We start from the raw sequence: 27472 nt of genomic DNA, 5'->3' as shown, positions 1-27472 counted from the left end.
TTGTGGTGGTATTCAAAGAATTTGGCTTCTGTAGATCTATTCCCAAGATGGCTTCACTGGCCTTAGTCCAGGAATCTCATTGCCAGTCTAATGTTATATTTCCCCATGGTACTGATTTTTGTTGGGAGTTTTAAAAAAAATGTATTTGAACCCCAATAATATTCTGCCTTTACCCAGAACCTCATGGAAGACTCCTAGCAGCTGCTATTTCTGCCATAGATTGCTTAGTATGAAAATATCTGATGAAGCAGTTGGAGATGTTTGGGTTAGGACACAGCCCTGAGGAAGTCCCGGAGGAATTTTTTGGGATTGGTATGGTTGATCACGTCATGAGATGTATTATTGGCTGTTTATATTCATATTTCCCTTACAAGGGATCCTGTCCCAACTCTTCCATTCTCCACTTATCTCACTGTAATCTTTTTCCTTGCATCCCCTCCGATTGAGCCCCCTTGATTTCCTCCTCTCTCCATTCCCCCCCTCCATTTCTCCCTCTCTCAAAACCAAGATTTTCCTATCACCAGACAACAGCAGGGCTAATTTGTTGTAGTTCATTGACCTACTAAGCAACATGTCTCTAGGTTTGGGAGGAAACCATAGTATCCAGTGGAAGGATGTGCTGTCACGGAGCAAGCGTATGGACAAAGGAGCCACTTTGACAACCTTCAAGCCACTCAGTCCCTCAAGCCTGCCTTGCCATTCAATATGATCATAGCTGACTGCCCAAGGCCCCATTTCCTGTTTTTTGCTAATTCTCCATTGCACTCAAATTCCTGACCTTTCAAAGATTATTCTGCTTTCCCCTTGAACACCACAACACTGACTGGCAACTCCTGCAACGCCGCCAAACCGTATCAGTCTCTGCGTTTCTCTAGGCTCGTCAGCTGTATGGAGAAGGGACCTGCTGCATGGGCAACAGTTTGCTCTCCATATGGTACTGCTCTGACTTGAGTACCACGTAGAAAGCTATTGCAGAATAGTCATTGTCAATCCCAACCCACAGAGAGCCTCAATAACGATAGTGTCCTATTTCAGAATTCCAACCCGTTTGCAATAAGATTGTCACTTATTCACTTGAGTGTGACATATTGCATTTTGTGCACGAGAACACATAGATTCATTTGAAGTTTATCAGCAATTTTTCTCCACTTAGTTAATAGTCTGCCATCAGATTCCTTTTATTGGATTACGAGACCTCACATTTTACAATATTAAACTCAATATGACAAGTTTTCACCCATTCACTCAATATAGCTGTATCCTGTGCAGTTCAAATATCCTCATAGATGTCCCTATTTTTTTTGTCTGTCATCGACAGACAACCTTCTAGGTCATTAATGTAAATTTTAAATAACTAGGGGCCAAAAATTGAGGCTTGGGATATGCCACTAGTTACATTCTTTCAGCCCAAAAATGGCCTGTTTATTCTGATGTTCTCAATAACCACTCTTCCAATTCATGCAAACAAACCTACCCAATTCTACAAGCATTACACTGGCCTTTTTCCTGACACCCTGTCAAATACTTTCTGAAAATCCAAATACACCACATCTACAGCATCCTTCAATGACATTGCTTGTTACAACCATGAAAATATCTAGCACATTTGTCAGTCTAGATGCACCTTTCATAAAAACATCTTGACTTGATTATTTAAGCTTTACTAAATGACAAGCTAATTCATCATTAATCATAGACTCCAGCGTCTTGCCAATAGTAGATGTGCAGATGGAATACAGTATACGGAAGTTTATGGTCATACGCTCTGCTAGAAGGAATAAAATATTTCTAATTGGAGTGCGAATTCAGAAATCAGAGGTGCAAAGGAATTTGGGAGCCCTCGTGTAGGATTCCTTACAGGTTAACTTGCACGCTGAGTTAATAATAAGGAATGTAAGTTCAATGTTAGCATTCATTTTGAGTGGACTAGGATATAAAAGCAAGGATGTAAGGCTTTTATAAGGCACTGGTCAGACCACACTTAAACATTTGAGAGAATGTTTCCTATAGTTGGAAGGAAATCTTGTAACCAAAGGGCATAGCCTCAAAATACAAGGATGTATCTTTAGAACAGAGCTGAGGAGGAATCTCTTTAGCCAGAGGATGCTGAATCTATGGAATTCTTTGCTGCAGACAGCTGTGGAGGCCAAGTCATTTGGTATATTTAAGGCGGTGGTTGATATGGTCTTGATAACTGGGAGCATCAAAGTTTACAGGGAGAAGGGAGGAGAATGGCTTTGAGAGGGATAGCAAATCAGCCAGGATGGAATGATGGAACAGACTGAATGGGCTGAACAGCGTAATTAGTCATAGAAATAGAAACAGGCCTATCGGCCCATCTAGTCCATGCTGAAATATTTAAACTTCCCTGCCCCATCCACCTACACCCTGACCATAACTATCCATATCCACAACTCGGGTGTTCCAGTCCCAACAACATTCTCTTAAGTTTTCTCTGTACTCTTTCAACCTTGTTTACATCTTTCCTGTAGGTCGGTGACCAAATCTGCACACAATACTCCAAATTAGGCCTCACTAACAGCTTATACAACTTCAACATAACATCCCATCTCCTGTACTCAATACATTGATTAATGAAGGCCGATGTGCCAACAGCTTTCATTACAATCCTATCTACCTATGCTGCCACTTTCAATGAATTTTAGATCTGTATTCCCAGTAGCCTTTGTCCTACTGCATTCCTCAGTGCCCCACTGTTCACTGTGTAAGACCTACACTGGCTGGCCCTGCTGAAGTGCAACAGGTCACACTTGTCTGCATTAAATTCCATCTGCCATTTTTCCTGCTGGTCAGATCCTGCTGCAAGTCCTGCATGATCTCCAGTACTCCCCAATCTGTCAGATGCAAATTTACTGGTCCAGGGAACCACATTATCATCCAGCTCATTGATATAGATGACAAACAACAATGGACCCAGCACTGATCCCTGCAGCACTTCACTAGTCACAGGCCTCCAGACAGGGAGGCAACCATTTACTACCACTCTCTGGCTTCTCCCACAACGCCAATGTCTAGTCCAATTTACTACCTCATCTTGTATGCCAAGTGATTAAACTTTCCTGACCAACTTTCCAGGCAGGACGTTGCTAACATCCATGTAGACATGATCCACTGCTTTGTCCACAACTTTCCTGATAAATTCTTCAAAACTCTATAAGATTGATTAGACGCACCCACTACACACAAAGCCATGCTGACTATCCCTAATCAATCCCTGTCTATCCAAATACTCATATATCTTAGAATACTTTCCAATAACTTTCCCACTACTGATGTCAGGCTCACTAACCTATAATTTCCTGGTTTATTTTTAGAGCCTTTCTTAAAAAGCGAACCAACATTAGCTACTTCCATTCCTCTGATATGTCACCTGTCACTAAGGATGATTTAAATGTCTCTGTTAGGGCCGCTGCAATTTCTGCACTTGCCTCCCATGGGGGTCAGAGGGAACGTTTTGTAAGGCCCTGAGGATTTTCGCACCCTAATTTGCCTCAAGACAGCAAACACCACCTCCTCTGTAATCTGTATAGGGTTCCTGAACTCATTGCCTCACTTCTATAGACTTAGTCTCTGTCTCCCATGTGAAAACAGATGCAACAAAATCCATTTAAGATCTCCCCCATCTCTGATAGCTCCACATATACATTACCATTCTGATCTACCAGAGGACTAATTTTATTCCTTGGAATTCTTTTGCTCTTAACATCTCTGCAGAATCCCTTGGGATTCTCTTTCACCTTGTCTGCTAGGGCAATGTCATGCTTTCTTTTAAAATTCAAAGTACATTTATTGTATGCAGTTTAGAACCCTGAGATTCATCTTCCCACAGACAGTGACCAAACAAAGAAATACAATGGAACCCATTCAACGAAAACATCAAACCCCCAATGTGCAAAAAAAAAGTCACACAAACAGCAAAAATATCAAACCACAGAGTCATTGCAATAGTACAGTTCAGCTTAGTTTAGCTCAATTCAGTTTTGCGCTGTGTCATTTGTTGACTGCAGGCCACAGAGCCGGTCTGTCCCAACCAAAAGCACACAAAATAGCATTTAAAAAAAAAGGAGACTGGAAACACAAATAACATGAACTTCAGAATCCAGTCCACAAACTACGTCGATTAAACCTTGCCCTGGACCCAAAACACCAGCATTATCCTCCAGCAGCATTGAGCAAGAGGGAGAGAGAGACCGGTCAAACACAGGTACCTGCGGGGGCAGAGGGAGACTGGTCAAGGCCAGGCACCTTCCTCTGGCAGAAGTGAATAAGAGCGAGAGAGGGACTGGTCAAACGCAGGTAGACCAGCGCTGAACACCTTCTCTCCTTCCACTCTGATCGTCATTGACTTCAGTCTTGCTCAACATTTTAATCAGTGAGAAATGGAGTCAATCGTGGGCTAACAACCTGTCTCCAGGCTTCTTGGCCCCCAGGCCCCACTCGAGACCTCAGCGAACTCCCTCGGAAGCAGCAAAGCGCCAGATCACTCAATTGGCCTGAAAATACTCCATCAAAATGAAAATCATATGTTCCAATCGCACATAACAGCTTAGTACCAGAATCGTATTTGAAAGAAGAAGTAATTTTGTGAACTATCTGAAGGACATTACCTTTGGTCATGTAATTTGCTGGCACCATCTTCAGTCCACTAATCACCCTCTTGAGTTCTTTCTTTGGTGTTCTCTTGCCTTTCTTATACTCCATAAGTACCTTATTTGATCCTGCCTGCCTAGACTTGCTATGCTTTTTTTTTCCTAACCAGGGTCTCTTGAAAGCCAAGGTTTACCTTTTATTCCAACAGGCACGTACAAGCTTCTGAAGGTCTCCATCTTACCAAGTACAGCTTTGCTGGAAAACAGCCTGTCACAATCCATGCTCGCCAGATCCTTTCAGATACCATCAAAACTGGCCTTCCTCTGATTTAGAATCTCAAGCTGAGGACTAGACCGATCCTTTTCCATATTTACTTTGAAACTAACGGCATTATGATTCCTAGGTGCAAAACGTTACCTGCCTGTCACATTCCCTAATAACAGCTCAAGTGTTGGACACTTTCTCTACTCCTGCCATATGTCGAGGTAACAGACCAATTCTTTACCTGCTTCCTTCCTCTTTGAGTAACAATCACATTTGCTGTTTTCAAGTCTGTTGGCACCTTCCCATAATTAAATGAATTGTGAAAACCTTCGACCAGTAGTCCAGTGGCCTTGCAACCACTTCCAGGGTGCAGACCATCGGGACTTGCCTTAGTCCCGTTAGCTTTTGCAGTATGATGCCCCTTATGGTTGCTATAGAATCTTTTGTATTGTTGTAAGCTTGCCCATTAAGTTCCTGAATCTTGAAGATTGATGATGAGTTAACTTATCTGTCATTTCCTCCTGAATTCATGCAACCAGCAGCAGAGGTTAGGATTGAACCCAGGTTACTTGATCAGTGAGACCTAACGTACCATGATCCACTGCTTATATTAGGCATTCCATGTAGTTCCAAGCAGATGACAACTATGTGCATTAATGGCAAGGTTCACATTGGCCAGTATGTTGATAAAGGGTGTGAACGTATAGAATGCTAATGTTTGCCAAAAGTATACAGAGTAGAGAGATCGTAATGTTAATCACGACGCAGGACTGATTTCATTGCAGCACCACTGCATTGTTTCCCTCTTCAGCTAACATTTTCTCTTAATCTCGTGCAGCTGAACATATGTTCAGCAGCTGTAAGGACCCCTTCCAGTCCAATTCAAAGGAATCATTGAACATTTGAAGTTGGTCAAGATTGATTTCAGTGAACTTTTCCAATGCTTCCAGAGGTGTTCCCTGCTCCCTGGTGTCGCCAGGGAGTGGATTACCAGGTGCTGAACAACTTGGTCCTGACCTAAAGCACTACCACTTGTCCCCGCAATGTGGGTACGTTTGTAAGGATTCCCCTGGGATTACAGCATATGTTGGAGAATGTTCAGAGGATACACAGAATAGCAAACCGCTGGCAAGGGATAATTTCTTGGCACAAACCATTTCCACTTGATGTGTTTGAGAAGCAAATGTCCTTTCTGGCTGTCAGTGAGGGATATGTGAACTTGAATGAGATTGAGCAATAGAGTAAAACAACAGGGAATAGGTCCTTTAACACAACTGATATGCAATGACTAATCCTCCAATAATTTCACTTATGGTTCTCTTCACATCCTCTTTAATTCCCCTCAGCTTCCACCACTACACACAAAGTACATCTTATAGCAGCCAATAATTCTATAAACACTCACAGCTTCAGGATGCGGAAGGAAAACACAAGAAATAGTCACAATAGGCTCCACATATTGATGCACACAAAATACTAGAGGAACTCAGCAGGTCAGACAGCATCTACAGTAATGAATAAACAGTCAATATTTTGGGCTGAGACCCTTCGTCAGTCCTGAAGAAGGGCATTTCCTCCAACATTTTTGGATTTCCAGCATCTGCAGACTTTCTCATGTTTATGAGATACTGTGAATGCTAGAAATCTTGTGCAAAGCAAACACAAAATGCTAAAGGAACTCTGCAGTTCAGAAAACATCTATGTCAAGCAGCAGGTAGGGATGCAAATAGTCAATGAAGGGTCTCAGCCTGAAACATTGACTACTTATTCCCCTCCATAAATGCTGCCTGGCTTGCTGAGTTCCTCCAGCATTTTGTGAGTTTTGCACCTAGATGAAAACCAGGTGGTCACAGGGAGAGCATGCAAACATTACACAAGGTCAAGATTAAACACAGGCCTCTAGAGCAGTAGGCAGAGGCTGTATTGTCTGCGCCACTGTCCTGTCCTAATATGCCAGATTATAGCCTGAAGAATATAATTCAGTAATAAGTATAAACTTTTCGGATATAGTAGAGAAAACTTAACTCTTTCCTGATGCACAAATTCTGCTTTGCTCTTTGCACCACACACAAAATGCTGGAGGAACTCAGCCGGCCAGTCAGCATCTATGGAAAAGAGTACAGTTGACATTTTGGGTCGAAACCCTTAGGCAGGACTGGCCTGCTGAGTTCTTCCAGCATTTTTTGTGCGTCGATTGCGTTTCCGGTATCTGCAGATTTTCTCTTGTTTCTGCTGTGCTCCTTTTGAGCGATCAGACAAGTTCCTCAGTGCTAAACGCTTCTTGACAAAAAATTTTCAGTTTGGTTCTAGTGAGTTCAATTTGCATGTAATGTACAATATCATTATAGTGTCTGGACTGAGAAGTGGAATCTTAATATAGAACAGTAAACAATCAGTGGGTTGAGCAACATCAGTCAGGGGAAAGGAGGTGTCAATGTTTTGGGTAGAAACCGAATGTTAGGACTGTATTGTGATTCAGGATTTTTGTGAATGACTTCCCCGCCCCTACTCCAACAGATGTTGCTCGACCTGCTGCGTTTCTCCAACAGATCAATTGTTGCTCCAGACTTCAGCATCTGTGTCCTCTTATGTCTCCAGTTTCATACAGAGTCTTGATTAAATTGCACGGAGGTATAACAGAGCTAGTGTATGTTGTAAACTATTATTAAAGGGTTGTAGTGGAATTGGGGAAGATGCAGTGAAGATTTAGAAGAACAATATCAGAATATCTATCAGAGTTGACGGTCCAAATTAAGTTGCTTTTTTCTATAAAAGTATTGACAAGTGTTTGTCCTGGTAAAGTTTGTAAGTCAGGGACAACAAGTATATCACAAATAAAACCATTTTGGAATACAGTGCAGCATGTGGTGGATTATAGAACTGGTATAAATAGTGAGTACAATAGATTACACAGAGAATAAGGAGTCTGATGTGAGGACGCTTGTGAAGAACATCAATACCTGCATAGGCAGTTTGAGCAGAGTAGCTACTGTGACTCGTATGTGCTAAAAGTCTTTAACAAATTTGTCATGCACATTTTTCCACAAGAAATATTGGCTCGAGATTTGAGGTCAAGCCATCAAAAGATAAATTCAGTAATTCCTTTCCCTGCAGGGAGCCTCACTGATTGGGAGCAAGGGTTAACCTAAGTGTGCGTTATTACATTTCTTTCAAAGGAGGCTCATCATTGAGAGCATATGGTGTGAATTTACTTTCTCTACACAGGGAGAGAAAATAATGTGAATTGCCCCACCTTATTTCCTGCAGTTCGCAGATCTAAATGATCATTGCTGTATAGTTGATCACCTTTGAGAAAATGAATGCTTTGTAGAACAAAGCAAGTGCCAAAATATACTTGTTTCAAATTAGATGAAAGTTTTCTTTAATCCACTAAAGAGCAAGTTTAGGCCTGATTAAACTCTGCATTCGACATAATGAGATCCTCTGTTGTGGAACCAGCCAGGCCACTGACAATACTTTATAGAATGAAGAAGATATTGAATTAGAGGTGGAAAGGTTTAATGGGCTGGTGGTCTAAGAAATAACTTTATACAAGGCTACTGTAGAAGTACAAAGGACAGTGAGGAAACTGATTTGGGGTAAAGACTGTATATACCGATCACTTCAGCATGAAGAGTAACAAAACTATAATACAGTAGTAAGGAGACAGGGTCAGACACTACTTGGGAAGGGGCTGTATGAATAGTAAATGCGCACCGGACACAGGTTCTGCAATTTGGATTAATTGGTGGCTGCGATGATGCAGGAAGGAAGTAGACCATTAGGGAAATTCATCTTTAATGGAAGCATGGATTTGAGTTTTGTCATGACATGGAATAAGACGAGGTGCAGGTGGTTGATGCACTGGAAACAGAAGAATGCAGACTTGGCAATTGATTGATTGCCATGTAGGAATGTCGGCTCAGGAGGGAAGGAAGTGTTGAGGTTGCCAATCATTTGTCAAAGCATGACAGGCGCTCAGCTAGGCTGAAGCCAGAGAATGTTGGTGGGAACGGAAAAGGAAAGTTTTGCTGTAGTCTGAACTGAATGAAATGCAAGTCCAAGCCTGGGCTCGATGTTGGCAAGCAGGTTAATGTGCAGCAGCTTTGCAAGATGATTATAATGGTGACGTGTGGAAAGGCTGAGTTTGTGTTTACTGTTAAGCGGTATAGTAAGCAGTTGTGCAAGATATACAGGAAATGCAATATCTCTGTGTAACTCTGCAATTGTATGTACTTGAGATCTTGGCTGATGATGGAGACTTGGTCCTTTTTAAGACGAGGGTGGATAGACTTTTGCATAGTAGGGGAATGAAAGTATGGGCAAAAGGGCAGGTGGGTGGAGGTGAGTCCATGGCCAGATCAGCCATGACCTTATTGAATGGCGGAGCAGGCTCAACGGGCCAGAACTCCAGTTCCAATTTCTTGCGTTTTTATGTTGCATCCCTACCTGTTGCTTCAATGCATGCCTGCTTTGTGTTACCATGAGAGTGGTATTCATCTGCTCCATTGTAACTCTTCTCACACTGAGCTCCTGTCTTCATACAGGTGTAAGGCTGTGCAGCACATTGGCTCCACCTTACACATTCTGTATTTCATTTATAAGTGACACGCACCAAGAATAGTAATCAAAGCTGGTTAAGTTTTTACTCTTCCATTTCCCTCATCTGCGGTGCACTTTTCCTTGTGGATCTTCTCAACTTCCCTACTTCCTATTCAGGGCAATGCCTTCACCCAACCTTTCCTAACGGACTTCTCTCCCTTGCAGTCATGATAAATGCAATGTGATGTTACAGGAGTGACAATGATCTGCCTTACTGATGGCAGCTCCTCTTTCAAAGGTTACATCAGCTGGTAATATCTCCATTCCTCTTATTTCAATGGATTTTCCTACTATATCCATGTCTACTTGCAGAGTCTTGCCTTGTATTTGGAGCAGTTTTTGTTTTAATTAAATGTTATTGCATTTAAGCATTTCATTATATTTGCCTTTGTGTGAAGCTGTCTTCTTGACATTGTGGTTCACATTTTTTTTTGCAGTTTGTTAGTGAGAAAATGGGCGGAGCTGAAGGGACGAAGCTAGATGATGATTTTGTGGAGATGGAACGGGTAAGTGAATATACTGCTTACTGTAAGATTTATGGTTCATAGTTCATTAAAAATGATAAGGGCGGCAACTGAACTTGGCACATCCTGTGTATTTTAGGTATTATACCTGAGAGAAAAAGTCTCCAATCCCTTAATTAATTTTGAAATTATGTTAATTATCAGCATAGTAAAGAGTGATGGACACTTTCTAATGGTTGATGATAACAAAAATTAAGTTTATTATCATCACAGGTAGGTTTTCTATAAACTACTGATATAAATGTCTTTTTACTTAAACTGAACTCCATGCTACCTGGCAACATACTGTGATGCAACAGGGAATTGACTCGTAACTTGTAAGAAGGGAATCGTAACAAATTATGATCCAAGTCAAGATTTGGATTTGGGACTAAGACAAAAAACAGAAACTGTCTAAAGGGCTATTTCTATATTGACATTGCATTATTCTCTGTAGTAAACAGACCATTCTAAGTACCACAGGGAAGTTAATGCTGTGACTCATTCCAAAACACAGGGTGCTACCTACTGTCTAATTCATAAATCAGTATGAGTGACATTTCTTATTTTGAAAAATTATCTTATCTTTAAATGAAATTCTTTATTTTCAATTTATGCACTAAAAGCAGAAGATAACTATTCCCTAATTCTGTACTGGAGTTTTAATCCACATAAAGAACAGGCACCATCTTGCATTTTTATAGTGCCTTTAATTAAGTATAATATCCAAAGCACTTTGCTAGAAATGCTTGAGCAAAATTTGCTGTTGAGCCACATTGGTGGTTCAATAGGTTTTAGAAGTTGTCTTTAAAGGGGATAGTGAGGTAGAGAGCATTGGGAGTGGGAGAAGCAAAATTCCAAATTCTCGGAATGCTGCAAGCATGACTTTGAGTGGCAGAGCATTTTAAAATGACAATACTACAGCGGCCAGAGTTGAAGGTGTGTGGGTTGCCCCAAGTTTGCTGTGTGATGTGAGGAGGTATTCAAGTGCAGTCCAGATTGATGGACTGTGCACCTTGCTTCCTCCCACACGTGGCCTAAAGCATGTTCGGTTGTTTACAGCAGTGAGTCAGATTCAGTTTGGGATATCAGCGTCTGACACCAGCTGCTTATCTCAATGCAATCTTAGTCACTGAATTGTTTAGGTTTAAAAAAAGTGCTCACTATATAGTACCTGTTCGAGTACATTTGTTTGGTGTATAGTTGTGTTGTTCATTGTTTAATAGAAAGATTTAAGAATCATGTGAATGTATAATGTCAATAAATGAAGTACTGTTCGTAGGTAATTTTAAAGAAGTAATTTACTGAAATGGGCAGCTATGGAATCTAATTCAGGGTTTCTTTCTCAGAGTCAATGTATTGCAGGTAGACAATTGGGCAAATCAAATTGGCAAGGGTAGACTTGAAGACAAAGGTGTAGTCTATTTGGGATAGTTTCACTGCTACCCAGCCAGGAAGCAGCCTGTTGTTTAATAAGATTAATGAACAATGTCATAGTAAGGGATCCTGTAGGAAAGAGTGATTGATATTAGCATGGTAGAATTTCAAATTTGGTGCGAAACTGAGAAATTTGAATCAGAAAGGTAAATTTCTGACCTCTTTGGCTAATATAATGGTGTGAGGACAGAGCTGGATCAAAAGGTAGGAAGGTACATAACAGTGTTTAAGGAAAATATGCCAGAAATCTAAGCAAAAGTATATTCAAGTTAGAAAGAAAAGCTCTTTATGAAGGATGCACCTTTCATGGATAACAAATTAGGCACACACGTTGTTAAAGAATCTGATAGGCCAAAGGAAACTTTTGGGAATTTGCAGCAGATGATTAGCACAGAGAGAAACAGCCTTTCAAGCCACCAAGTCCACACTGACCATCAATTACCTATTACACTGATCCTACTTTCTATTCCCCCACATTCTCATTAACTCTTCCCAGAATCTACCACTCAGCCACACACTAGGGGCAATTCACAGTGGCCAAAACCACTGCACCCAGAGGAAACTCATGCAATTACAGGGAAAGCAAGGAAAGTCTGCTTTCTGTGGCATTCCGAGATCAGAGTCGAACACGAGTCACTGGCTCTGTGAGGTCACCTATTTACAGTCGATAATAGTGATTTAAATTAAGGCACGGCGTTTATTATAACCAAATTTGTTGATTGTACAAAGGGAAATGGATTGGAAAGTTGAGGGCACAAAGATTCTGCAAAGAGCTATTTAGTTGTTCAGTCAGTGAGTGGGGGCAGAAGTTTGTCAGATAAGAGTATTATGTGAAGAAATGGGAGATTATACAGTTTAGACAAAAGAATGAAAAAGCAAATTATTATTTAAGTTAAGTGAGATCACAAAATATAGTGGGTAGGGGGGTGGATCTCCATTTTTAAATATATATAAAAGCAAGCAAGTAGGAAAGATAATAAAAAACACGAAATGCTGGCAGAACTCAGCAGGCCAGACAGCATCTATGGGAGGAGGTAATAATGACGTTTCGGGCCGAAACCCTTCATCAGGAGTAAGGTAACATGGGATGGTCGAGGGGGGATAAGAAGTGGGGGGAGGGATAAAGTAGAGAGCTGGGAAGTGATAGGCTGGAGAGAAATGGGCTAGGGGGAAGGTGGGGAATTATGGGAAATAAAAGAGAAAGAAATGTAGGGCTGGGGGGGGGAGAGATTATAGCGAGGGGGGACAAAGAGAGAGAAAGAGAACCAGACTAAAATAATAGATAGGGATGGGGGTAAGGGTGGGGGGCAGGGGTATCAACGGAGGTCAGTGAGTTGGATGTTCATGCCGGCAGGAAGGAGGCTACCTAGGCGGGAGATAAGGTATTGCTCCATCGACCTGCGTGTGGCCTCATCTTGACGGTAGAGGAGGCCATGGACAGACATGTCGGAGTGGGAGTGGTCTGTGGAATCGAAGTGTGTGGCCACAGGCAGATCCCGCCACTGCTGGAGGACCGAGCGCCGGTGTTCGGTGAAACGGTCTCCCAGTCTGCGACGAGTCTCCCCAATGTATAAATGGCCACATCGGGAGCACCGGATACAGTATATCACCCCAGTTGACCCGCGGGTGAAGTGATGCCTCACCCGAAAGGACTGTCTGGGGCCTGGGATGGTGGTGAGGGAAGAAGTGTGAGGGCAGGTGTAGCACTTCTTCCGTTTGCAGGGATGAGTGCCCGGATAATAACTTGTGCACTTCAGAGTATTAAGAGTAGGGTATTTTTGATGCAACTTTACAGAATGCTAATGAGGTTACACATGGAGTACTAAGTTCACTCTTTGATCTCCACACTTACAGAAGGATATACTGGTACTGTAAGGTGGAGCTGAGATGAATCACTAAGTTGATTCTTGGGGATGAAGCATGTTAAATCTGATAAGTGGTTGAGCGGGTTGAGAAAATAATCAGTGGACCTTAAAATGAGAGGTGATCTTAATGAAACCCATAATATTCTGAGGAGCACCGAAGAAGGTATTCCCCCTGTTGGGGTTATATACGAGTAGAAGACATAGCTTGTAAATGAGGAATCACCGATTTAAGGTGGAAATGAAGAGGGATTTCTTCTGTCAGAGGGCCATGATTCTCTCCCTTTGGGACATGGTTGGCTATATCCAGGATGGAAATTGACTGATGATGAGGGAGTCAGGGCTACACAGAGCGAGTGAGAAGTGGGGTCAATTTTGAATTCACCATCATCTTATTGAGAGGCGGAGTAAATTCAAGCCACTGGTTGGCCTATTCCTGCTATTTCTTATGTTCTGATTTTAGAGACTTCTTCAGAGAAAACCCAGTTGTATTTGCTGTTATAAATTGTGTGTGGACTTCTTATTTTGGGCTGGCTTACTTTATTGACAATCATATGATATTTCTTCTGAGACCCTCAATTTTCCAGAAATATTTCTCAGTATGAATATGGGTCATATATGGAATAAATTATCAAAAGATAGTTCTCCAAGCGCTGTTTATCTTAAATGATCTATGCAGCCTAGAAAATTAGGGCATTCTTTTGCAATTATAGAATTTGAATAAAGCCCAGATGGTACTTTAATACAGTGAAACTCTGATGATCTGTCACTCTCGGGACTTGGTGCTGGATTGGCAGATTTTCTGCACTGTTGAATGTTACTTCAATTAATACCTTAACCTAGTTCTGATCCGCTTTTTATTTTAGAAATTTTAATAAATTTTTCAGTGAACCAAGTGAGTTTAAAGAGTGGAGGAAACAGAACCTGGTGAGTTTAAAAGGGACATGGGAAACTGGTCCAAGTGAGTTTAATAAAGCACAGGAAACAGTGCCCCAAATGAGTTGAAAAGGAGAGTGTAAGTGGGTTCCCATGGAGTTTAAAAGGAACAGGGCAACCAGAGTCCTGGCTGGTTCAAAAGCAACACTGATAAAAGGCCACTGTGAGTGAGGAAGGGTCACTGGAAACAGAGTATCACAGAAGACTAGCAAATTTTTACAGATGTATTGTAGAGAGCATTTTAACTGGTTATAACACTGTCTGGTATGGAGGGGCCAATGCACGGAATGGGGAAAAAAAAACACGGAGGTCTATAAACTTGGCCAGCTCCATCCTGGGCACTAGCTTCCTCAGTATCAAGAACACCTTCAAAGGACAATGCCTCAAAAAAGGCAGCATCCATGACCAAACGCCGGCATCAGCTAGGACACATCTTCTTCTCGTTACTAACATCTGGAAGGAAGTACATGAAGGAGCCTGAGGACACACATTTAATGTTTTAGGAACAGCTTCTTCCCCACCGCTATCATGTTTGTGAATGGTCCATGAACCCACTTCACAAATTTTGCTGCTCTTGCACTACTTATTTGTATATCTATATATGTAGATACTGTCCAAGTCTGAGGCCTCTGTCAGTCAGAGTTAAGTATTGCGTCCTAGGTGTCCAGATGTGTAACCCTGAACAGTATGATATTGAGAGCAAGCTGTTGCCCATGTAGCAACCTCCCCTTCTGCACGCATCTGGTGAACCAAAGGAACGGCTCTGACCGGAGCTGCCAGTCAGCATTGAACTCAATGTAGGACTCCAGCTCCAGATTTTTCCCTCAGGCTTTACTACTGAAGCCTTCCCCATGAGTGGGTACAGGCTACAAGGCAGCGGAGGTTTGAGATCAGAGTTTTCCTTCTCCTAGAGGAGCTGCCAACCACAGCTGAGGAGCCCCATCTACCTGAAGCGACTGGTTTTAAGGTGCCAGTAACCCACCTTTGCCCCTTCTCCTATCAGTAGAAACAGTTCTGCCAGGCTTAGTAGCTAAGGCACACGTGAAGATCAGGAGCTGGACTTGGTTGTCAGAGGCTATTTGAGAGCATTTAATAGATAGTAGGAGCTTGTCCCCATTACCACCCCTAGCTATAAACAACTTTAAGGAACCATAGATACAGTATATGTATGTATGAATGTATATATATTGTGTAAAAGGTTTTAAGCACTTTACTTTATATAAAGCTGTGTGTGTGTTTGTGTGTGTGTGTGTGCACTACTTATTTGGGACAACTCATAAACTGTAAAAGCTGTTTGAGTAAATAGCCTGGATTTCCTTCATTTATCTGAGACACTATGCCATTTAATTTGGACAGGAGACTGTTGCCAAACAGTTTGTAATCAGTATCAGTTACATGTGCGTTAGACACTACACCATGTGTGTAAAAATACCTTCAGTTTTAAAATACCATCAGTTGTATGTGCCTGTGTTCAAATAGCAGAGATTTTTGTCACTGAAAGTTGGCAAGAAAACAGCAATAAGGCTATTGAGGACTGCTTTGCTCATTGTAATTTCAAGCATTCACGCTTGGAGATGTGAGAAATGGCCAGACGTGAAAATGAAACAACTTCACTACTTCAACAAGTTAGGAACTACGAAGAATTTGAAGTTATCAACAATCATCTTGAATGTTACAATGAAAAAGAAGATTTGGAGGATGCGATCGTCAAAAGCATTGTATGAACACAGTCCATTATCAACACTAGATGTCTGCTCTAATTTTGTTCTTTTACAGTCAATCTGTAGAACGTGGCAGCATGTTGTTTGTCCGTCATATCCAACAATAACAGTGAAACCTATGTGGGAGAGTTTTTTAAAGTGGAAAAGCCCTTGCACTGGAATAGTTTCATTCTCTCAACTTCGGAAGTTCTGGTCCAGTGGTAGGAGGAGTCGTCACAAACTGGGGTTGTCCTTGGTTGGGGTGGATAACCGTGACTTCTTCTATGCCTTATCATGCCCATCGCTCTCCACAGAGTGTTGCAGAATCATTTTCTTGGATCTCACCGTTGAGCTCATCCACGCAGTCTGCTGGAGCTGACTTCACATGTTAGCAACGACGCGTCCCTATTTCACCAGCTGCCGTCACCTGGCTTAAACCGCCTAGCAATGTGGTGTACCGAGGTGTGCTCGCTGTCGCATATAAACAAGCTACTTGGAGCCGCAGCTGAGTGTCTGGTGGGGACCAGAGGTGACTGAGCTGCCCAGATGGTCACCCCACATACGGCAGCATACAATGGATGAATTCCTCCATCGATAACTATTAGGTACTACTACACCGTTTTATAGTATTGTATTAACATTGGTAGTGTTCTAATTGATTCTGCATTTCATTTAAATATATGATTTGTTACTGAGTAAAACGGTATTTTTTTTATATACCTCTGAAACTATTTACACGAAACCAGCTAATTGGGGCAGCCACTTAATTGGGCCAAAATGTGCTGGTCCCAACATGTCCCAATTAGCTGGAATTCACTGTATATCTATGTGTGTGTACTTACGTATTGCACTGAGCTGCTGCCACGAAACAACAAAATTCACAACGTTTGTTAGTGATAATAAACTGATTCTGAGCCCTGCGGAGTGTAAAGCAAGAATGGGAAACTGCACTTGGTGAGCCAGATGACAAGCCATCAGGATTGCCAAACTATTGGAGAGCAAACACAAAGTTCACTGCAGATGCTGTGGTCAAATCAAGACGTACATAAAAGCTGGATGAACTCAGCAGATCGGGCAGCATCCGTTGAAGGGAGCATTCAACGTTTCAGGTCGAGACCTTTCGTCAGGACTAAAGAAAGGGGGGCAGGGGCCCTATAAAGAAGGTGGGGGGAGGGTGGAAAACCAATCAGAGGAAAGATCAAGGGGTGGGGGAGGGGAAGCAGGGAGGGGATAGGCAGGAGAGGTGAAGAAGGAATCTAAGGGGAAAGCACTACGGGTAGTAGAAGGCAGAGTCATGAGAGGTGATAGGCAGCTAGAAGAGGAGACAGAGTGAAGGTGGGATGGGGGAAGGGAGAGGGAGGGAATTACTGGAAGTTGGAGAATTTGATGTTCATACCATGGGGCTAGAGACTACCCAGATGGTAGATGAGATGTTGTTCCTCCAACTGAAGTTTGGCCTCATCATGGCAGTAGAGGAGGCCATATATGGACATATCCGAATGGGAATATGAAGGAGAGTTGAATTAAGTGGCAACTGGGAGGTCCTGTCTGTTGTGCCGGATGGAGCGGAGGTGCTGGACGAAGCAGTCCCCCAATCTGCGTCGGGTCTCGCCGATGTAGAGGAGGCCGCACTGGGAGCACTGGATGCAATAGGTTACCCCAACAGACTCACAAGTGAAGTGTTGCCTCACCTGGAAGGACTGTTTGGGGCCCTGAATGGTGGTAAGAGATGAGGTGTACGCTTGCAGGGATAAGTGCCAGGTGGGAGATCTGTGGGGAGGGACGTGTGGACCAGGCAGTCGCGGAGGGAACGATCCCTGCGAAAAGCAGAGAGGTGTAGAGAGGGAAAGATGTCCTTAGTGGTGGGGTCCTGTTGAAGGTGGCAGAAGTTGCGGAGGATAATACGCTGGATAATAACTGGAGAGCAGCTTTGTAATAACTAAAGCTTTCACTTACAGAGTTCCAATAACCTTGTAAAAACATTCCTAGCAGCTACATAGGGGCATCATCAAAATTAACCTCCAGTCACAGGGGACTTATCCATGTGCTTGATTAAAAGATGCAAGTTTTAAGTAAAGAAGCAGATAGTTTGATAGTAACTTCCAGAAGTTAAGCTCATATGGGGAAGGTGGTAGAGTGTTTTCAGTTCGGGCTTGCATAAAATTAGCTATAACTTTATGCTATAGGCTGAAGGAGATGACAGGGAGAAGCAGTGACATATTGTTTATTCTGTTCTTACCTTTTTTTAAGAAAATAGAAGCTACAAGTAAAGCTGTGGCGGAAGTTTTGTCTAAAACAACAGAGTACCTGCAGCCAAATCCAGGTATGAATTAGTGTTCTAAATGACATTTTACTCTGATCTCTTGCTAATTTGCTTTACAGTGAGGCTAGGACTTTTGCTAATGCGGGGAGAAGAGTCACCCTGAACAGAAAAGATGTGAGTGAAAACCTTCGGTGGGTGAGCAGAATAGTGCCAAACACCATTTATTGTACAAGAGAATGAGAACCTTGTCCATTTTAGTAAAGGACAAGCGTTTAACAAAGGGGGTGAGGATTCTAGATATGCACATAGAAAAGTGCAGAACTGAAACAGGCCCTTATGACTTTGCTAACTGTGATGCTTCTCTGTGCTAATCCAATTTGCCTGCATTAGGCCTGTAATATTCTACAACTTTCCTATTCAAGTATCTGTCCAAATGCCTGTTAAACGTTCAAATCTGCCTCTGGCAGCTAATTCCAAATATTTATCATCCTCTGTGAGTGGGGGAAAAAGACTTGCCTCTCTAAACTCCTTTAAATTTTAAGTGAGATCATGCATTTCACACAAAAATTGAGCTATATGGTAGCTACAAAATCCTGCTGCAGTTTGACAATGACTTTGAGGCAGGATGAAATTTTATTTCAAAGAAGCATAACTATAGTGAAGGTCTGTGTAATGTTGGAAGCATTTGTTGGAGATGCAATTTGGTAGTTGCCTTGCTGAGAGAATGGACTGCTTTTCAGTGAGGGAATCTGAAAGCAAGCATTTTCTTACGGTCTTAGACTTAAAAGTAGATCAAAGAAAATACTTCTTTGAACAAATTGTTGGGTGTGGGTTTATATTTAATGGAGTTGGAGGAGAGAAACACATCAGTGTTAAAGAAACTAACATGGAATTGGGGTTAAAATGACAGAGTTATTTGCTTCCATGTCCTGAGCAGTTTATTTCTGATTAAATAAACTATTTCTAATCTTTGGCAAATATCCCTCTCTGATGTTAATGAGAACAAGAACCCCAGCTAGTTTTAATTCTTCCCATTTGAGGAACCCTTGGCCCATATTCAGCACTGTCCATGATAATACCTCAGGATTGAGATCTTGTGTATCTCAGATCATGAACAACAGCCAACATCGTTTTGCACGTTTGTGTTTCTGAAAATATTCAAGTAACTTGCTTAAAACAATTACAGATGTTTTTTTGTAAATGAACATTTTAAATCAGTTAGCATGCTTTATTGGCTAAGATTTTGAACTGCTGGAAAAGAAAGTTATGTAATTTAAAATTTTCTTCATCCAGAATGGAATGACAATTACTATTTTGGGTCATTTTAGTCATTCTGGAAATTTGATGACCACTTTTTTAGGCAGTACAATTCATTTACATTTATGCACATTTTCCTAATATTGTAGATTTCAGAAAATAAAAGATACAATGTTTTTACTTAATATAATATTGGTAAAGTGAAAAAGCAAACTATTATACATCCAGACATACTAATTTTTATGGACACTAATGGAAATCTAATCAAGCTCAGTGCTACAATTTGATGTTGGATATTGTATTCTATTGTGTTTAGCACATTTTATAATGCCATCTCATGTTGATTTGGCCTCACGTTTTCCACTTATTACTGTCAGAGAAACATGAAAGTTGTATTTCTTAAGATTTAAATAGGCCCGTGATGTTTTTTTTCAGTTTGGCTGTGTACTTCTGGTAAATTTACATGCTTAGTGCACTGTTAATGCTAACCCCAGCTGTCAGCTGCTGGTGAACCCTCCCTTCTGGCAAAGACGATAATTCACTACACATTGCATGCTTTTTCAACCTAGGAAAAAAATTCGGAAGATTATGCATGTATAACCAGCAAAATTCATGGATGGTTGTTGTACAATTCAAAGTTTGAATTTCAAAGTGCATTTATTGTCAAAGTATCTAAACATTATAAAAGCTTGAGATTCATCTCCTCACAGGCATCCACAAAACAAATTAGCCCATTAACAAAAAAGACCGTCAAACACCTAGTGTGCAGAAAGAGAGAGTGAAAGAGAAAAAAAGAAAGGCAAATCACGCAAACAATAAAAGTAAGCAAATGGCATTCAGATTGAAAGTGAATTCACAAATACAAAGCCCAGAACAGGCCACAGCCCCAGTTCAACACAGTGCCGTATCACGTATTAATAATTTAATTAATTGCTCAAAATAAAAATGACTTCTGAGTAATTGCAGATTTTTCTTATGAAACTCTATTTGGTAAACTTGTTTGCATGTCTTTTTAGGCTACAGTCGTGTCTTTTAAATGATTAATGTTATTCTGAAGCCTACAGAGCCAAGTTGGGCATGCTAAACACTATGTCAAAGATTAGAGGACAAGTTAAAACAACAGGCTACCCTCAACCTGAAGGTCTGTTGGGTGAATGTATGCTCCGAAATGGAAAGGACCTTGGAGATGATACCAACTTTGGTGCGTTGTTAATAACATTTTGTGCATTACATAGATTTCCCCCTCAGCTGTTATTTGAGTGAAATTGATAATATGATAAAAGTTAAATCAACCACCCTGCATTTCACTTTTGCTTCAAATGTGATGCAAATGACTTCAATGAATTTATGCAGTTTGAATTTTCTTGGAATAGAGAGATTTTTTGAAATAATTTGTATGATCATTTATCCAGTATGATTCAGTAAATGTTTTAGCTTCTACAATAAAGATGCATTCCTGATTACAATAATTAAAACAAAGTGGAAATCGTATTAAAGAATGAACTTGAAGGCTCATTTTATAACCCTTCGATTCATTTTGATTTGGTTATTGCTTTATTTTAAGGACCCGCGTTGGTGGATGTTGGTGAAGCTCTGAAGCAAATGGCAGAAGTAAAAGATTCCCTTGATATTGATGTAAAACAGAATTTTATTGATCCACTGCAAATCTTACAGGAAAAAGACTTAAAAGAAATTGGAGTGAGTAACTTTTCTTATGATCATAATTTGTCTAGTGTAAAGGCCTTTTTTTTTAAACAATGACTTTTTAAACTGTTTGAATGCTCCAAAGAGTGAATTTTAACAGCATCATAACTTATTCTGACACTTAGATTTATTTCTAAAAATAGTTCAGACGTCTTTCTTCAATTAACTGTTTTCCCTTTAACTTAACAATTTACTCCCTCAAACTAATGAGTACTTTTCACTCCTATAAACCCCTGACTTAAGTTTAGATCAAACATAAAAATAGCAGAGCAACAAATCCAACTTCAACCTTACTGTTTCTACGTATAACAGAGATGGAGCTTCTACCCTAAAGGCAAATTGACCATTTAAATTGGTATGTTGAAAGAGTGAACATGACCATAAGAATATAGGAGCAGAATTAGGCCATTTGAACAAACAAAAACATAAAAACAATAGGAGCAGGAGTTAGCCATCTAGCCCCTCAGGCCTGCCCCTATCATTTGATATAAACATGGTTGATCTATCTCAGACCTCAACCCCTGTGCCAGACTTCCATAGCGCTCAGTGAATTTCCTTCGGACTGTCTCCAAATCTACTATATCCTTAGGGAGTATAGGGAACCAGAACTGTGTGCAGTACTCAGGTATGGTTTCACCAGGACAATTTTAAGAAAGCTTTCTGGGTTCAGTCACAGAATCCCTCCCACCGACCCCCCACTCACGAGCACCAAGATATGTTCAGCAAGTCAGGACAAAAGAAAAGCACCCAGAAAAATACTATTCCATTTCTTTTATAGGGGAATGAGCATGTCTTAAGTTGAAAAATGTTTTATAAGTATGTATTCCTTGATATATAGGGATTCTTAACATGCCCTGATTTTTACCAGCATCACCTAAAAAAGTTGGAAGGTCGCCGTCTAGATTATGACTACAAAAAGAAACGCCATGGTAAGATTCCCGACGAAGAGATAAGACAAGCAGTGGACAAGTTTGAGGAATCCAAAGAGCTCGCTGAGATCAGTATGTTTAACTTTTTGGAAAATGATGTAAGTTTACAAAACGTTTGCATTAGCACAAAACAATTCCCCAGCTAGGTAGCAGCTCATATATTACAGTCGCCTCTGATTCAGTTTGTTACTCTTAAGAATACAGAATAAAGTCTTATAGTATGTAACCAAAGGGGAGAAGGATTTATTGGAATAACAGGAGACTAATGGGAGAAGATGTGAGGCTTAAAGAAATTTAGAGTGACATTTTCATTGTAAAGTCATATTTCAACCCTGGGTTGAAGCCTCTTCCTCCTCCCAAGTTGCTCCAATGTAAGACAGACTTGCCTAGTTGTCGTGAAGCAACTACAAGGCATAAATTGTGACATTACTCACTAGCAGTCTAAACCAGAATCACTTTTGAGACCTTGTTGTAAACTGTGACATCTGCATTTTATGTGTGCTACATCGTGTCACCCTCGACACAGCTGTCCTTTATGGATGGCCCAATTCCAGAGATTTAAGCAAATTATCCTCAGTAGTTGAGGTGCACAGTTGGTAGGATTGCTATTTCATGCGACCATAAAAATTAGTACTTAAAAGAAAAGTTGGGAGCTTTTCTCACTGTATTTGGTCCTCAACCAAAATCTAGAGCACATGATGTGAGTACTTAGTTAACTAGAGTTGAAACTCTCATATTCACTCATGTGATATGGGCAAGATCAGCATTTATTGTTTATCCTTTGTACATAAGCTGGTTTTGAGTTACCCATTTGGCTCAGTCCATTTTGTGGTGAAGGTGTTTTCTCGGTCCTACTCCAGGGTCATGCCCTAACACGAGAAGAATGCTGAAGTATTTAAAAATCAGAATGCTGTTCCTTGGATGTGAACGCCCACATGTCTGCAATCTAACGTTGAAAGTAAATTTATCCTCAAAATACTTGTATGTCACCACATACAACCAAGAGATTCATTCTCTTGCAAGCATAATCAAATCCAATAACCATAATAGAATCAATGAAAGATCACACCAAAAGACAATAAACTGTGCAAATACAAAAAGAAGGAAGAAATAATAATAAATAAGTAAGCAATAACTATTGAGAACATGAGATGAAGAGCCCTTGAAGGTAGGTCTAGGTTGTGGGAGCATTTCAGTGATGGGGCAAGTGAAGTTAACCTCTTTGGTTCAAGAGCCTGACGGTTAAGGGGTAATAACTGCTCCTGAACCTGGTGTTTTGTCCTGAACCTCCTGCACATTCTTCCTGATGGAAGCAGTAAGAAGAGAGCATTACATGGGTGATGGGGGTCCCTGATAAAGGATGTTAATTTCCAATGACAATGCTCTGTGTCGGTGTGCTCAGTGGTGTGGAGGACTTTACCCATGATGTGCTGGGCCATATCTACTACTTTTTGTAGGATTTTCCATTCGGGGAATTGGTGTTTCGTACCAAGCTGTGATGTAACTAGTCAATATACTCTCCACCACACATCTACAGAAGTTTGTTAAGGTTTTAGATGACATGCCAATCTTTGCAAACTCTTAAAGAAGTATAAGCTCTGCCATGTTTTCTTCACAATTGCATTTACATGTTGAGCCCAATACAGGTCCTTCTCTGAAATGATAACACAAAGGAATTTAAAGTTGCTTACCCTCTTCACCTCTGATTGCCTGATGAAGACTGGCTCATGGACCTCTGGTTTTCTCCTCCTAAAGTCAATATTCAGCTCCTTGGTCCTTCTTTTACTAAGAAGCTGTTTGTGACACCAATTAGCCAGGTTTTCAAATCTTCCCCCTATATGCTTGTAACGTTCTCCTTCGCGTGTCACGAACGCCGAATTTAACGTCGAGATAAACCAGTTAATAAGAACCAGATCGCAGTAAGATTAACCATTTACTGTTCACTCTTCACATTAACATATGGTGAAAACTGTTGATAAAACAATACAAGATTGATACAGTATTTGTTCCTTCCTTAATATCACATTTCAAGTGTAAATACTTGCAAAGGTGACTATAACTACATTACACTAAGGTGCAGTATACAGGGAGAGTTTACCTGCTCCATTGACTACTTTAAATACACTTCCATGCAAACTATCCGCGACTCTTTAACTAACGAAAGCATAAACATTATCTACCGTCGTTACTTCTAACAGGATCGGCATTAACATCTTAGTTCAATATATCGATTATCTATTAACTTACAGCGTTGCTCTCACTGTGATTTCTCATGCCTGCAAAACAACTTCTGCTCAGGTGAGCCTCGTGGTAAGCCCCCACCCTCGCGCTAATTTCAAACAGGTATTTTCCCACAAGACGCGGCGAAACCGGATGTGACGTCATCGCATGCCGATATATTTTACATGCAATGAATATACTTTAAACACTTCTAATTCTAACTAGAAAATACTATTGAATGAATTACTAAGCGAAAATATTATAAACTAAATAACTGTCGTAAAGACAGCACAATGCTGAATCATCACCACCTCTGATTCAGCCTACAACAGTGGTGTCGTCAGCAAACCTGAATATGGCATTGGAATTGTGTTTTGCTGCGCAAGTAGAGCGAGTAGAACGGGGTTAGGCACACAACCTTGTAGTCCACCTGTGCTGATGGAGATTGTGGAGGAGATGTTGTTGACAAACCAAAACTGACAGGGGTCTGCGAGTGAAGAAATTAAGGATCTAATTACACAAGGAGTTATTGAGGCCAAGGTCTTGAATCTTATTAATTTTAGGGGGATTATAGTATTGAATGCTGAGCTGTAGTTGATAAAGAGCATTCTGATGTAAACATCTTTGCTGTCCAGCTGATTGAAGAGCCAATGAGATGGCATCTGATGTGGATCTGTTTGCAAATTGCAGTGGATCCAAGTTGTTTCTCATATAACTTGAAATTGATGTGTTTCATCACCAGTCTCTCAAAACACTTCATCACTGTGGACGTAAGTACTACTGGACAATAATCATTAAGTCAGGTTACCAGATTCTTCTTCGGCACCAGTATAATTGTAGCCATCGAGTACCTCAGACTGCCAAAGAAAGAAGTTAAAGAACTCAGTGAACTCTCCAACCAGTTGATCAGCGCAGGTCTTTAGTACTTGGCCAGGTACCCATCTGAGCTGGGTGCTTTCCGTGGGTTCACCCTCTTGAAGGATGCTCACGCATCAGCTCAGAGACTGAAATCATCAGGTGCAATGGGAGTTTGTGATGTTTCCTCCACGTTTTAGTGTCAAAGTGAGCATAGAGGCATTGAGCACATCTGGAAGCTAAGCCCTGTTGTCACCAATGTCACTTGCTTTTAATTTATTAGAGGTGATAGCATTCAAGCATTGCCACGACTGCATTATTAAGGATCTTCAGCACCCAGGGCATGCCCTTTTCTCACTGTTATCATCAGGTAGAAGGTACAGAAGCCTGAAGGCACACACTCAGCGATTCAGGAACAGCTTCTTCCCCTCTGCCATCTGATTCCTAAATGGACATTGAACCCGTGAACACTACCTCACTTTTTTTACTGTACAGTATTTCTGTTTTTGCACATTTTAAAAAATCTATTAAATATATGTATTTGATTTACTTGCTTATTTATTATTATATTTTACTTTATTTATTGTTTTTTTTTCTCTGCTAGATTATGTATTGCATTGAACTGCTGCTGCTAAGTTAACAAATTTCACCTCACATGCCGGTGATAATGAACCTGATTCTGATTAATTCAAGTTTAGTCCGGAATTGCCTCTTCGCCTGTGAGATGGCTTTCTGGAGATTATACCGGGACCTCTTGTAACTTTCTTGGTCACCAGACTTGAAAGCCTCTGATCTGGCCATCAGAAGATTGTGGATCTCATGCTTCATCCAGAGCTTCTAGTTGGGGAAGACGCTGAATGATTTTATGGGGATACACTCATCTACATCTGTTTTTATAAAGTCTGTGACAACCATGATGTGTTCATTCAGATCAACAGATGAGTCCTTGGACACGGCACAGTCCACTGACTCAAAGCAATCGTGCAGCTGCTCCTCTGCCTCCCGTGACCACCTCGCTGTGGTCCTAATCTCTGGAGCCTCTGTCTGTATGCAAGTAGGGGAAGGAAGCCAGTGATCAGATGCAGTCTGGACATGGAATGATCAGAATTTCTTATCTTACTATAACATTGGTCTAGTGTGCTGGGACCTCTGGTGCTACAGGTTATTCACTAATAGTAATTGGACAGGGATTTCTTCTAACAAATCTGATTGAAAATCTGAACGCTATATGAAATGCGTTGGGATGGACTGTTTCTTATTCGGGGACCCTGGGGACTTGTGGAAACTGTGTGGTGATTTATTTTGAACTTATAGTCCTTTAACATCTTTTGACTATTTTTACTGTGCCCATGGTCTGTTTTTTTTTATCAATTATGCTATTGTTTGCACTGTTGTAACTATGTGGTTTTGTGCAGGTCTTGTAGCTTTAGTTTTTGGTCTTGTTTTGTCTGGTGGATTTGGAGCTCCTTTCTGGGGAACGCACTAAGACGGTAGCGCGATATTAATACGCAGCAGCCTCTCCGGACTCTGGATTGGGGCCGAGAGGCAGCCAGTTTTTTCACCTTATGCCTTATGACTAATGACTGATTACTTATGACTAGTGACTAATGACCGATGGAACTATCAAACTGCCGCACTTGCAAAAAACAAAAGGAAGGAAAAGGAAAAGTTGATTGGTCATTGAGTGGAATCCAGTTAAAAATCCTTCAGGTAGACACATTCCATCCCTTTCAAGTGGGGAAGCTGCACATGTTCAAAGAAGAACAAGAACTCCGACTTCACAGTGATGAGTAAAATTCACGCCACCGATCCAGTGTGCAGTTTTGAATTGCTGGATCTGTTTTGAATCGATCCCACTTTGAATGATATTGGATACCACACATCACAATGGAAGTTGTTCCCATTATTATATGAGAATAGTCCAGTGGGGACTGTACCAGCTCTGCTGTTTGATAGAGGCAGCTACCAAAAGGTAGATCATTGAGGATGTGGTCAAGCTTTTTCCTTGTTGATGGTTCTCACCCTACCTGTGATACAACACAGTCAGATAATTTTGAGGGCTAATATTACTGAGTCTGTTTTCATGATGTATCTAGAAAGCTTCCACTTGGAATATATTCTACTTATTTGATGATCTCAGTGCATCTTCTAAATGGTGTTCAAGATGAAGGGATACTAATTTATTAGAAAAGGCAATAGTTAGCAATCTGCAAAGAGTTCCTTCTGTCCTGCCTTTGACCTGATGGGATTACAAGGTCCAGAATCAATGTTGGTGGGTCTCAGCACCACCCTGTCTTAATTATATACCACCGTACTTTCAGTGGGTCTC

At 41.0% G+C, this 27472-nt stretch overlaps 1 protein-coding gene across 2 annotated transcripts in view; it reads left to right on the top strand.

Annotated features, from left to right (window-relative positions):
* LOC132382448 (endophilin-A3-like) overlaps nt 1–27472 on the top strand; it is a 156294-nt gene that overhangs the window by 122564 nt on the left and 6258 nt on the right. For both annotated transcript variants that reach the window (XM_059952651.1, XM_059952650.1), the window contains exons 2-6: nt 9915–9983; nt 18166–18238; nt 20493–20636; nt 21000–21133; nt 22008–22166. In XM_059952651.1, coding sequence (XP_059808634.1) covers nt 9915–9983; nt 18166–18238; nt 20493–20636; nt 21000–21133; nt 22008–22166 — 579 coding nt within the window. The remainder of the gene's footprint in view (nt 1–9914; nt 9984–18165; nt 18239–20492; nt 20637–20999; nt 21134–22007; nt 22167–27472) is intronic.

The sequence above is a fragment of the Hypanus sabinus genome, chromosome 28, assembly GCF_030144855.1.
Source record: "Hypanus sabinus isolate sHypSab1 chromosome 28, sHypSab1.hap1, whole genome shotgun sequence".
NCBI lineage: Eukaryota > Metazoa > Chordata > Chondrichthyes > Myliobatiformes > Dasyatidae > Hypanus > Hypanus sabinus.
This window is presented reverse-complemented; position numbering and strand designations above follow the sequence as displayed.